The following is a 13,764-nucleotide window of genomic DNA, read 5'->3' on the forward strand; positions in this document are numbered from 1 at the left end:
GTAGTTAGAGCCAGGGGAGCTGTGTTATGTTCCCTAGTCTGAGAGAGAAGTTAGAGTGGGGGAGGGCTGGGAGTCAGGACTCCTGGGTTCTATTCCAGGGCACCCCTGATTTATGAAGGACTCCTGACAAGTCCCTGCCCCACTCTGTGCCTCAGTCTCCCTACTTGTAAAATGGGGGTGACGCTCCTTTCCCAGGTGACCCTCTTTCTGCCTTGCCCTCTGCAGTCTGTGGAGATGAGAGAGATTGGGAAGGACGGCTACTCAGACAGCGACCACTACCTCCCCATGGAAGGGCACGGCCGGGCGGCCTCCATGCCGCGACTCCCCGCTGAAAACCAGGTGAGGGGCTTTTTTTTGGAACCATCCGGGGATTCCACTGGCCAAACACACTGACACCCCTGCTGGGAGCCAGGGTCGTCCCCCAAAAACGGGGAATTTCTCATTCAAGTGCATTTCAAACGGGGAATCGCTCCCGGACTGATACAAAGTGAACCAATCCCTTGCGGGGACTCAGGATTGGGCCCAGATTGCAAGAGACGCCTTTCGAAATTCCTCGCACCCGAGAGTGTCAGACCAGAAGAGACCATTCGAGCATCGAGGCTGACTGCCCGCCCGTCACCGGGGAGAGAACCTCGCCCAGATACCCCTGCACTGAGCCCAAGAACTTGTTTCTTGGCCCGTCTGGCAGCCCATCATGGCAGCTCTGCAGGGTTGTCTCCATTCAGAGAAGAAATTGATGGTCCGAGTCAGGGCTGTTCTTTGGCGTGAGCTGGTTTTAGTTACGAAACATATTTACACCAAGTCCTGTTTCCCTGAACAACAGCAGGCGGGTGCCTTGTTCAGGAATCCCCAGTCTGCCACTTCATCAGGCTCTGTCTCTCTGCTTCACTGCTACTGGCTTCCTGCCTCTTTGGGCGTCTTCACTGCCCATTGAACCCTGGTTCTTAGCTGGGTTTTAGCCCAAACCCTCCTACCATCCACACAGAAAAGCCTCGGGCCTGGCTTGGGAAGGGCTTTACGTCCCGGCTGTTTGACTCGGTTGGGGATGAGAGTTAGAACCCAGGATCTGCTTTAACTCTGTCTGGAACCTGCTAGTTCTTCGGTGCCCTTCCCACAATTCCTCCTAACGGACAGATACGTTTCCTGCAATTGACTTGGAAAGAATCCCGCCGCCTCTCAGCAGACAGAGCCATGACGCACCTGGGTGAGGGCAGAACCCGTGAGGACAGAGGAGTTCAGGTCAAGCTTTGCAGTGGGGATGCTCAAATCTGAATTAACCATGCAGAGAAAACAGGCCAGTCCACACAGGTTAGCTCTGATCCGCCTTTTGTCTTGGGCAGTCTCTCCATTGTCTGTATCTCTCTTTACTCCACAAAGGGGCTTAATTGCTCCTTCCCTTGAGTCTGAAGGAGCTCAGCACACCCAAATGTCTGGCTTTATCTTCCAGCCAGTGGTGGCTCTTCTGCCTTTCCCTGCTAGAGTAAAGAGCCCTTCAGTGCCCCGGATTCTCTCCCCGGGCCCCGTAATCAAATCACCTCTGACCTCTCCATCTTCTTGTTGATCAGCTCCTTACGTCTCTCCCTGCCAGGAAATTCTGCAGCCCTCGAATCGCCTTTATGACTCTCCTCTGCACCTTTTCCAGTTTTTCAGCATCATTTTTATAGTGTGGACGCTCCAGAACCGGACCCACTATTCCAGTATCAGCCTCACCAAAGCCTTAGATGGGAAAAATCACCTCCCAGCTCCTACTCAGTAAAAGTGACTTTGGACATTGGCTTTCGCTGCCTCCAGCAGCAATGCCACCTTGTGCTGAGAGCTGCTGGCAATTCGATTGCTAAGCAGGGAGACCTCGGGAAAGCCACAGCAGGTGTTGATTCAGCAGGGGCTGATGGGGAACGGAGGGGAGGAATGCTAGAAGGTGCTGTGCTGCAGGAGGTGATGCTTAAAGTCGCAATCCATTGAGATGAGGCTGTTAAAAATCCCATTGCACTATGCCTAGGGGTTGGGAATTTGTCCCAGCCAGATTTCAAGTTGGATGCAGAATTCTTTCTTCATGTCTTTCCCTAAACTGCTGTGTAGCTTTGCTCTGCACTAAGCGGCTGCTGTGCTCCACCCCAGAGGTGGCTGCATTTTACCAACAGGTGAAATTGACCCTTCCTTTGGGAAAAGCTGGATTCTGTGCTGCATCTCCCGAGAGCAAATGCATGGAAGGTGCAAGCCCACTTCAACCAGTGTAACCATGACAACAGCATCTCCAGAACCGTATTATTATGCTCTCCATAACCGTGAGATCCAAGCCATGGTCCATGTTACCGTGACACTGCAGTCTCTGTTACCATGACGTCGCAGACTGTTGCTGGGACAACAGCTCAGTAACCCTGACGCTGCAGTTTCCCCTCCAGAATATCGATGAGTCGCAAGAGTCATTGTCTCACTTTGTATCAGTAACCAAAGCTTGCGAATAATATTATGACGTCACTTTTCTAGCGCCCCCCTCTGGTGACCAAAGGAGCAGCACGGGCAGGCCCCAAAGAGAGCCCTGTTCGGCAGCCTGCGCCAGAGGGGAGGTCGTTGTAACCGAGGGGCAGCTGAGGGAAATTAAAGGGGGAATGAAGCTATTTCTCCCAGGGAAGATGAAAGGATGAAAGGCTCCAAAAAAAAAAAAAAAAAGGAATCGTGTAACGATGCAAAATTCTTCCTTGAGAGCAGCAGCAAAGCGGGAGGAGGATTCTGTGGTCAGGAGAGCGGAGCCGAGACCTGGGCTTTAGAGCTGAGCCCAGCGTCGGCGGCTCCATGAAATGTTAAGAGGCAGTGTCATCCAATACACTAAGCATGAGATTTTTTTGAGCCGTGCACTCCTGGCCTCTTTCCTCGGCGATGGGAGAGATCATCTCTAGTGGTCAGAGCAGAGGACCGGGAGTCAGGACTCCTGGGTTCTCATCCCAGCTCTGCTGCTGCCTCACCGTGTGACCTGGGGCAAGTCACCTCCCCTGTCTGTGCCTCAGTTTCCCCATGTTCAAAGCGGGGCGATCTGGCTTACCAGCCCGGTGGGTGGGAGCATTGTGAGGTGTAACGTGTTGCTTTGAAGCTGTTGGGTGGGATTTGCCTCTCGGTTCCACACAGGGCTGAGAGCCAACCCTGGCCTGTCCATGCCCGTGTGTTACATGCACGTTACATTGACTACGGTGACCCTCTCCCTCTCCTGAAGGCGAACTCATACTGTCGCAATGCATCTGAGCGCAGCGCAGCCACCATCTGAGCAAAGACCATTTGCCACTGCCGGTTCCATCAAGCTTATAACATGAGCTTCCCATGTTGGCATGAAGCATGCTTCAGAGCAACAGAACCGCCCTTCCCCCCCCGCAGGCTGCCAGGGTGCGGTGCCCCCGCCCATCCTGGGCACCTTCCCAGTGCCACGACCCTGAGAGCGGCTTGGGGGACGGGGTGTTGGTAAGCCGTCCCAAAGCAGCTGCCATTCTTAGCATACCGAGGAGCATTTACCGTAGCGTTGAGTATTCCCGTGTGGGTGGGAGTGCGGCGTGTGTGTGCGAGGAACAGCAGTGACATGGCGCAACCTCAAGATTAAAAACTGCCGTCACCTCCGATACTTCTTTAGCCTGAGAAGTTTGTGTCTCACCTGCCAAATTCTCCCTCGGTTTATGCCCCTGGTAGAGTGTGGCCTAGGGGGCGCAAATCCACAGCGGATCCCTTGCCTGGCAGGGATTTCTACCCGGCTGGTGGCAGATCTGAGCTACCGGGAGCTGGTCCCCCCAAAATGGCCTGACCTTTAAGGGGATCGGGGGGCGGGTCCCACTGCCAGACACCAGCTGGGCCTGGGTGCTGTGGAGCTAGAGGGACACCTAGTGGCCACTGTGAGGCAGGCTCGGCTGGAGGAGATTTGCTCTGATTTTCATTTCTGTTTTGCATGAGCTTTGTAGCGAGCTTCGTGGGCAGCCGTTGACCTCTGGGCAGGGCGGGAGGAGGGCGAGACACCTGTTAAAGGCTGCACTGTTCCCGAAGGAAGGAGGGGAAGGGGCTTGGGTCCGCCTCCACCCCTCAAGCTGGCCCTTGGGCCCGACACCCTAGGCTGGGCTAGGAGAGTGGGGAGCACAGAGCGGTAGGTGGGCCAGGCCACGCACCATCCCACACAGCCAGGGAGATGCGGGGGGGTCAGGGAGGCTGCTCCTGAAACAGGAGCAGGAGACCTGATTCCCACAGCGCTGGTCCGGCTCCGTCCTGCCCCCATGGCAACCCAGAGGCCCAGCCAACAGGCCCTGAACTGATTAGTGTTCCCTACACGTCGTGTGGCCTAATGGTTAGAGCAGAGGGGGCTGGGAGTCCAGATTCCTGGATTCAGTATCCAGCTCTGGGAGGGGAGTGGGGTCTAGTGGTTAGAGCTGGGAGCCAGGATTCCTGGGCGGGGTCCTGTCTCTGTCACTGACTCAGTGTGTGACCTTAGGTGAGTCTCTTCCCCTCTCTGTCTCCATCACCCCATCACTGAAATCCTTCCGTACCCCCAGGGGAGCTCTGGCGGCCGGAGCGTGCGACCCCTGCAGGCATCCGAGGTGGTGAATGAGAAGGGGCCATTTCTACTGTCGCTCCTCTGCCCTGAATGGTTTTAAGGACAGTTAGCGATGGTGACTGGCCACGTAGTCCGCAGCCTTCAGAGTCAATGGGGAGAGGGAGAGGGACTGGGCAGCCGCTCCACTTCCCTTCGGCCCAGGTGCTGGATCCCAGTAAGCACCATTTGGGGGCGGGGGAATAAGGGATTCTCCCAAAGCCAACAGCACGGCTGGGTGGCTGCCACAGACCCTCCCACTGCCCCCTGCGCAGCGGGTCGGGGCTGGAGCTCTGTGAATCTGCGGCTCTATTGCCATGCTCTGCCCTGCCCCCAGCTTTATTTAATGCCCCGTGTGCCAGTCGAGGGGGTCATCAAATCCTGCCTGGCTGCAGACTCAGCCAGTTCAGCCTGCTGCTTCCTCGCCGCTCCCCAGCTGCGGGGGGGCGAGGCCGGGGCTGCGGAGGGAGGGCCCATCCCTGGAGAGCAGCAGGCGTCGGGTCAGGGCCCGCAGGGGCAGGGGACTAGCCAGACCCAAGCAGTGACACTGCAGCTTTTAACAGCGGCGCGGCTGGGACGCAGGGTGGCTGGAGCCTGCTCTGTTGCAGCATGCACAGGAGGGGGGGGCTGGGGGGGGCTGCTCCTGCCCGCGCTGCTCTCATCCTCCGCTGCTCACGCCATGCGTCCCGCTCCCCCTCCGGCCTCTGGGGCCTCTGCCTGCCCCCTGCTTGGCTTAGGTGCTGGGAGCACGCGTGGCTGCAGGATGGAAGAAGCCCCCGTGTGTAACTGACCGATAACCGGGTCTCTTCTCCCCTCCGCACCCCCCGCCCTTCCTGGTGTCCTCCCGCCCCCCTCCCAAGCCCCCTTCTTTGCCTTTATATTTATTTTCTTCTCTCTCTCTTTCCCTTTCTGTGTGCGCCGTCTTGTCTGGCTCTGGCAGAGGAGGAAGGTGCGACCCCGAGGAAATAATCTCAGTGTATGTACCGTGGCGGGGGCTCGCCAGTGCCACTCCCTCCACGCCCACGATCCCCCGCTTGCCTCCTGCCTTGACCTGTCCCCATACACATCTGGCTAGTGTGTGTGTCCCTCCAGCCGCCCCCTTCCCCTCCTCCACGGCTCTCGCTCTGATCTCTGTCCGTCTGCCACGTCCGTTTCATTGCACACCCCGAGGTGAGCGGCCCCGGCCGTGGGCTGCGTTCCGCTCTCTGTCACAGCCAAAGGAAGCTGCGTAGGCAACCCCCGCCAGGAAGGGGCAGCCTTTCTGGAACTGCTCTGTGTTGATTTCGCCTTCTCTCTAGCTGCCTCTGTCCCTGGCTTTGGCTCCATCCCCCTCTGAGGGCTCCCTGCCATCTCTCCCCTGCTGGGGACCAGCTCCTCCCATCACAGGCCGTGGAGTGGTTCGCGAGACCTGACCCTGCTGGATGCTGGTCCCCATCAGCTCCCATTGTCTGATCTGCGCCCCCCTGCTCTCTGCTGCTGTCCTGTGGGAGCCAGGCCCCTTTCCTGCCGGGGGTCTCTCCCCTTCCTCCATCCTGGGGCTCCTTCCTCAGCTGTCACCAGGGCTGGTGCAACCATTTAGGCGACCGCACTAGGATTTGGGGGGGTGGCATTTTCTTCAGCAGTGACCGCAGTGACCGGATCTTCGGCCGCCCCGGTCGCCGCCGGCATTTAGGCGGAGGGAGCTGGGGCAGGGGAGTGCAGGGAGGGCCACCTGCAGCAAGTAAGGGGGGGGGGAGCAGCACGCAGGGGAACTCCCCGCCCCAGCTCACCCCTGCTCCGCCTCCTCCCCGAGCACGCCGGGGCTGCCTCACTTCTCCCGCCTCCCAGGCTTGCGGTGCCAATCAGCTTAGGCGCCGCAAGCCTGGGAGGCGGGAGAAGTGAGGCAGCCCTGGCGTGCTCGGGGAGGAGGCGGGGCAGGGGTGAGCTGGGGCGCGGGGCGGGGTGCCTCAGGGCTGGGGGGAGCTGCTGCGGGGGGGGCACCTCTGGGCGGGGGCTCGGGGACGGGAGGGCGCAAGGTGGAAGTTTCGTCTAGGGCGCGAAACATCCTTGCACCGGCCCTGGCTGTCACCTCCTCTCTTCCCCCAGCCTTATCCCAGGGCCAGGTGCCCTCCCTTGGGGATCCTTCCAAACTGCCCTGGGCCCCGTGTGCTCGGGGAGGAAGCACAGTCGAATGGCGAGAGTAGCAGGCACCCAGAGCCTGGGTCTGCTCCCAGCTCTGGAGGAAAGGACGTGCTGGGGTAGAGAACAGACCCGGAATTACTCCACAATCGCTCTCACCCCCGCCTTAATCCAAATGAACTTTCCAGTGTAGACAAGCCCTGACACACCAGAACTGATGTGGTTTTTAGGCCTCATCCATCCACCAGTTTCCCTAAGGCTGGTCTCGCTAGGGAAATTGACTGGCATCCCCAGCGGGGCGCTCTGTGGGAAAGTCACTTCGATTTCAGACTGGAATAGCCACCCTGGGGGAGGGGGCTGTTGTGGTTTTCCAGGATATGTCGTGGCAGAAGTGGCAGCTTTATTCTGCTCTAGCTATGCCAGGAAAGCTCCCCCCATGAAGACAAGGCTAAGAGATGTGACTGTATTAAACCACTGCAACCTCTAGCAAGCTGCCAGAGACTGGTGTGGCCAGCAGAGAACCCTCCTGGAACCACTTTAGCTGGCTGAGGTGTAACTAAGGGGACGTCTACACTGCAGCCACAGGCTGTGTCTGCAGACATGGCCCAGTCTGACCTAGCGACCTCAGATCCTGGAGCCGTGAAGCTGCGATTGCCCAGGTCTCAGCACAGGCTGCACAAGCCCAGCGGGAGCTCTGGGTAATAACTCGGGCAGCTAGCGACCCCTGCAGTACCCAGCCGAGTGATGACCGATAGCTCAGGTCTGGCCACGGGAGCTGGGCACGCGCCATGATTGCAGGGTAGACATGCCCCTAGCCAGCTCTCCATGCAAGATTTGTCCTGTGGTGCCCATCTCCGCTAGGGAGGGGGGGTTTACCAATATACTGATACAGCTCCTAGTGTGGGGCCAGTTATACTGGCATAAAGGTGCCTTCAACCAGTGTAAAGGTGCCATGACCCAGTATTGCTAATTCCTCTTCCTGAATGGGAATAGCTGAACTAATAAGCAGCGTTGGCAGTAAGCTACGCACCACGTCACTGCAGCCACACGGGTTTTACACCTTTAACCAATCCGGCATAGCTAAATCAGGACAGCTAGTGTAGGCAAAGGCGGAGGCTACCGGACAGATTTCTGCCGGCATTGCTCTGTCGGCCGGGGGGGTGAAGGGGGGGGGTTCCCAGGCCGACACAGCTGTGCTGGCAGAATCCCCTAGCGCAGGTGCACTTGGCAAACCTGCTTTCCCTGGGCTGGCTTGTTTCGCTCGCTGGGGCTGGGCTAAGCCGCCGTGGGGAAAGCGCAGCGTTGCTGGTACAGGATCCTGGTCCAGCTACACCCCTACGTACTTGGCCACGGTCCCAGGCTGACCGTGACCAGCTGGCGCATTTGGCAGGTCAGGCTGCGCTGCTGTTTCCAATCACGTCCGTTTAAAGGGGTTTGCTAACACCCTGTTTCCCTCGTCTACACAGTTCCCCTTGGGGTGGCACATGCCCCAGGGCAAAGGGGCTGAGAGTCTGTGTTATTCTGGGCCTGTGATTGCGGTAGGGCCTGCGAGCCCCAGCCAGGGACCGCGCCCTCACTGCGCTAGGCTCTGTACATTATTTATTAGGTGTATTACGGTAGCGCCCACAAGCCCTAGTCATGACCCAAGATCTCATTGTGCTGGGCCTGCATGCTATTAGGTGTATTACGGTAGCCCCCCCTGTGCCTGGGCTGTACAGACACAGAACAGAAGGATGGGCCCCCTGGCCCAAGGCGCTTGCAATCTCTTGTGACTCCAGGGAGGTGCAGCCTAGCGGAGGAGGAGGCAAAACTGGCTTCCACCATCTCTGTGCCCTCCCACCCATGGAGTGAAAGGCCCCCCGGTGGGGCGTGTGTGGGGAGTTCTCCCCTGGGAGCTGTGGGGCTTTGCCAGCTGCTGGAGCAGTGAGTGCAAGGCAGGTTCGCTACCCCGAGGTCAATGACACACAAAGTGCAGGCGACAGGGAGACAGGCAGCTAGTGTTTAAAAGAGAGGGGGCTGGAGCCAGGACACCAGGGGTCTGTGCCTGGTGCTGTGAGGAGAGTAGCGTCTAGTGGTGAGGGCAGGGGCTGGGCGCCAGGACACCTGGGTTCTGTTCCAGCACTGGGAGAAGGAGTGGGGTTTCTTGGTTACATCAGGGGGACTAGAACTCATGACTCCTGGATTCTGCTCATTCGCTGTGCCTCAGTTTACCCTCCAGTAACTGTGATCTCTCTCCTAGGGGGTGTTTATGAGGCTTAATTAGTGCTTGGAAGGGGTCTCCCAGTCTGTTGTGTATGCTTCTGCACCACAGCAGGGAGAGGCAGCCAGAGCTCCTCCATGGGGCAGTTGCGTTTGTGGTCCCGTAGCTCTTTTGAATGGAAGTAGCCATCCTTGTGTGTGGGAAAAGGGGAAGGGGCACCGGGCCCTGGGCAGGAGAGCGGTCAGTGCTGGGATTCTCCTTCCCACACTGTAGCACTGATGCCCCCTCCCAGGTTTGAACAGATCGGCCCTGGGATTGTTGTACAATTGGCCTGATTCTTAGCTCCCTGCTCTAAGGACATGGTTTTTCCCCATCGTATCCCTGAGCTGCAGGGCCCCTCGTCTGACCAGCTCCATCTAGTGTTACTGGAGGGTCTTTGGGCATAGATGATAAGGCCTTCTGGGTGTCTCCAGAGGCACTTCGCCTGTAGATGTCACTGGCAGTGGTGTCTCCTGGGTGTCTCCAGAGGCACTTCGCCTGTAGATGCCACTGGTGATGGTGTCTGCTGGGTGTACCTGGAAGCTCTTCGCCTGTAGTTGTCACTGGCGATGGTGTCTGCTGGGTGTACCTGGAAGCACTTCGCCTGTAGATGCCACTGGTGATGGTGTGTCTCTGGAGGCACTTCACCTGTAGATCCTGCTGCTGGGTGCCCTGAAGGAGCAAAGCCTGTGGGGAGAGGCCCTGTTGATACTCCCAGGAGGATTGTGGTCGAGGTCAGTTCAACATCCCTGCTGGGTGGTGGAGCCCCCCGGACGTACTGGAGACCACCAAGTCCCTTGGCAGCCCCCTACAAGTCCTCTCCACCCTTTCGAATGCTGTGCTGGCAGCACACAGTGCTGCTGCCCCTGCTTGGGCCTCTCCGCGGGACGGCCGTGGTGGCCTCACCAGGGAGAGGAACAGGACAGCTCCCGCTTGGTGGGAATGTGGCATTTTTGTGGGCTGTGCTTCCCAGGCTCTCCAGGTGGCTACAAACCATCTCATCGGCCTGAGCCATTGCAGACAGCGAGGGCCTTTGACTGGGTTCCCTGCGGGCCAGCCTGTGGCATTTACAACCTCCTTCCCAGCCGTAGGCAGGATGGGATCGGCCCGTGGGAAGGAACCCAAGTAGCAAGAGACACAATCCTTCAGTTTGCCTGGCTATGGAGAGCGGTACCTAGATGGAAAACCTAACGAGCAGGCTGAGGAGAACAGAGTATCTAATGGGTAGAGCTTAATCGGGAGCCAGGCATCCTGGGTCTGACTTGAGTGTGGTGTAGTGGTTAGACCACAGGACTCCTGGGTTCCATTCCCAGCTCTGCCTCAGACTCGCTGTTGGATTTTGGGTGAGTCATGGCCTTTCCCCGTGCCTCAGTTTCCCCTGCAGACAATGGGGAGACCGGTCCTGACCAACAGGGCAGGCTGGGGGCGTGTCCGTGGGGTTTAATGCTCGGGTGGTAATTTGAGATCTTCATTGTAAGAGAAAGCCCTGCAGTGCTGGTCAGCTCACCCCTGGCCATGTCATGCTGCTGGGGGCGGCGTAGACTCCAGGTCCCCCGACCCCCCAAATAACCTCATGGGGGAGAAGGTTCACAGAGATAACGAGCCCAAGGCACCAGTGTGACAGGACCCTAGAACTGAGCCGCTAGCTCCCCAGCTGAGGTCCCCGAGCCCCAGGGGCGAAGAGCCCCAAGAATTGGGACCCCGGGGTCATACATCCCTCTCTGAGGTCCACAACCAGTGCCAGAACCACAGGGCTTGTGGGTGGGTCCATCTTGCAGTGAGGGACGCCCCACTGATCCCCCTGGGAGAGGGGGCCACGTACGTGACACGGAGGGGTGGGTGTGGCCATCACAGGCCGTGGGCCCAGGGAGGGGACATTCCTGAGCCCGGCAAAGCAGCCCCTCAAACCCCAGGGCCCCATGGGGGTGAGGCCCCCACACTTCCCCCAGCCCAGGCATCCCTCCTATGAGGCCTTTCGAAGGTGGGTTCATAGAGTCGTAGATGCCAAGGCCTGAAGGGACCATTGTGACCATCCAGTCTGACCCCCTGGATAACCCAAGCCGGAGAATTCCTAGAACAGCACTTTTAGAAACACATCCAGTCCTGATTTCAAAATTCTCAGGGATGGAGAAGCCACCATGACCCTTGGTGAATTCTTCCAGTGGGTAATTACTCTCACCATGAAAAATGCCAGTCTGAATTTTCCCAGCTTCAACTTCCAGCCATGGGATTGTGTTAGACCTTCCTCTGCTAGGTCTGGGGGTCTGGCTTAGAGCCCAGTCCTTCAAGGCGCTGAGCTCAGTGGGAACAGAGGGTACTCAGCCTCCCTTAGGATGAGGGAGAACCAGCCGTGCAACGTCATAGGTCCATGGGTGGACAGATGGCTCCATAGACCCTTGGGTGGAAAGATGATCTATAGACAGTTCCATGCATGACTCCGTGGTTCCTTAGCTCCAGGGATAGAGAGTGACGGAGACATGTGGCTGGAGGGACAGATTGATGTAGTTTCAATAGGATTAGTCGGCATTTGTTTGTAACTCCATCCCTGTACCCCTCCCCCTTCCCGCAGGCTTCCCCGCCCCCCAGCAGCGTCACATAAATCTATGGGTCTGGGTCTGTCATTTCCTTTGCAGACGATCACGGACGCCAGCCCCATGAAGCGCTCTGCCTCCATGCTGGGGGGCCACTCGCGCTCCAGAGGCATCCGGCTGGACGACTACTCCTTGGAGAGGGTGGTCCCCGAGGAGAACCAGCGGCACCACCAGCGGCGGAGGGAGCGGAGCCACCGGGTCTCGGAGCGCTCGCTCAGCCGCTACGCGGACGTGGACACAGGTGGCACGGCTGTCGGGGGGGATGCGCCGTCTGTAGGCTGCGTTAGACCCGCTCTGCTCTTGCCAGGGAGAGAGTCAGACTAGCCCAAGCGTGTGAGCTGGTGCCCTCGAGTGGCCGTGGGCTGCAGAAGCAAAGGCCATGGAGTTACCCAGTGCAAACTGGGTGTGAGTGAGATCGGGAGCCAGATCCTCAGCGGTGTAAATCAGCTGGTGCTGCTGAGAAGGGAAAAGCTCCATTTCCCCCCCCCCCACACACACACACACCCCAAGCCAGCCAGTCCTGCCCTGTACCCTATTCGCAGCCGCCCTGAACCACCAGCCTGGAGCTGGCACCCCCTGGAGGGGTTGGGGGCGGCTGGCTGGGAGCTCACTGGCTGGCTGAGAGGCCCAGTTCACTGAAGCACAGTGGATAGAGAAGGGCTGGGATGACTATACTGGTTCTTGTTTCTGGCCAGACCAGTGCTAGGGAGCAGCAGAAATCTCCCAAGACACCCAGGTCCCCGGCCATTCCTGACCGGTTCAGCGCACGCAAGTGCTTCCGCTACCTTCTGAGTAGTCATCCAGGTCCCAAGGGCTTGTGTACACCTAAAACACTGCTCTGTGCTGCCCCCTCCTGTTAACTGCCTGTCCTGCTACGCCCCCACCCTCCCGCCCCCTTCAGTCGCTGCAAACCTTTTGTGCAGTCGCTTTCCTGAGGTCAGAGTCTGTGATCTCTGTTACACTGGTGTAAATCCAGAGTGCGCGCCATTAGGCCTGATCTCTGCTACCCTGGTGTAAATCCAGAGTGCGCGCCATTAGGCCTGATCTCTGCTACCCTGGTGTGAATCCAGAGTGCGCGCCATTAGGCCTGATCTCTGCTACCCTGGTGTGAATCCAGAGTGCGCGCCATTAGGCCTGATCTCTGCTACCCTGGTGTGAATCCAGAGTGCGCGCCATTAGGCCTGATCTCTGCTACCCTGGTGTGAATCCAGAGTGCACTCCATTAGGCCTGATCTCTGCTACCCTGGTGTGAATCCAGAGTGCACTCCATTAGGCCTGATCTCTGTTACCCTTGTGTGAATCCAGAGTAAGCAACATTGGGTCTGATCTCTGTTACCCTGGTGTAAATCTGGAGTATGCTCCATTGGGCCTGATCTCTGTTACACTGGTGTGAATCCAGAGTACACTCCATTGGCTCTGATCTCTGCTGCACTGGTATAAAATTGGAGTAACCTCTACTGGGTCTGATCTCTGTTACCCTGGTGTAAATCCAGAGTAAATGCTACTGAAATCAGATTTTGTTTGTATGGGCTGATTCTCCTCTCACTTACACCAGTTATACACCAGGGTCAGCCCACTGACCTCCCTGGAGTCACTTCTGATGTACAGCCCTATTGAGTGAGCCCTAGGTACTGAGCTATCATAGCACTGAGCATGGTGTGAATGTCCAGGTAGTAACAGGCCACCAGACACTAGTGCAATTGCACACCACGTGCCACGGGACTGTTGTGTTTCCTCGCCACAGATGCTAATTGGATTGATGGCAAATGGTTTCCAGGAGCGTAATAATCTCTGCCCCCCCTCTCCCCCCACGGCAGGGCTGGGCACGGACCTGAGCATGACCACGCCGTCGGGCGACCTACCTCCCAAAGAAAGAGACCAGGAGCGAGGACGACCCAAGGACCGGAAGCATCACCACCATCACCACCATCACCGCCATCACCACCCCTCCTCCGACAAGGAGCGCTACTCGCAGGAGAGACATGAGCACAGCCGGCCCCGCTCCAGAGACAGGCGCTGGTCCAGATCCCCCAGCGAGGGCCGTGAGCACATGCCCCACAGGCAGGTGGGTCTGGCTTTCCACTCCCCCCTTCACCTTCAGGGATGGGCACAGGGGTGGGGAGTGGGAGCAAAGCAGAGCCAGCCCGGAGCTCCCTGCTCCTCGGGGAGCGCGTTCCAGCTGTGCAGCAGGCTGAGCAAACATTGCTGGATCCCAGCGAGGGCGGAGCAGAGCAGGTTGGAGGCCCAAACCGACCCAA

General features: G+C 58.3%; 1 protein-coding gene across 1 annotated transcript in view; it reads left to right on the plus strand.

Moving 5' to 3' along the window:
• Positions 1 to 13,764, plus strand: part of LOC123353494 (voltage-dependent P/Q-type calcium channel subunit alpha-1A-like) — an 81,231-nt gene that overhangs the window by 61,951 nt on the left and 5,516 nt on the right. Inside the window, exons 28-30 of the mRNA XM_044994597.1 lie at positions 226 to 339; positions 11,549 to 11,747; positions 13,324 to 13,571. Coding sequence (XP_044850532.1) covers positions 226 to 339; positions 11,549 to 11,747; positions 13,324 to 13,571 — 561 coding nt within the window. The remainder of the gene's footprint in view (positions 1 to 225; positions 340 to 11,548; positions 11,748 to 13,323; positions 13,572 to 13,764) is intronic.

This window comes from Mauremys mutica, chromosome 20 (genome assembly GCF_020497125.1).
Source record: "Mauremys mutica isolate MM-2020 ecotype Southern chromosome 20, ASM2049712v1, whole genome shotgun sequence".
In the NCBI taxonomy this organism is placed as follows: Eukaryota; Metazoa; Chordata; order Testudines; family Geoemydidae; genus Mauremys; species Mauremys mutica.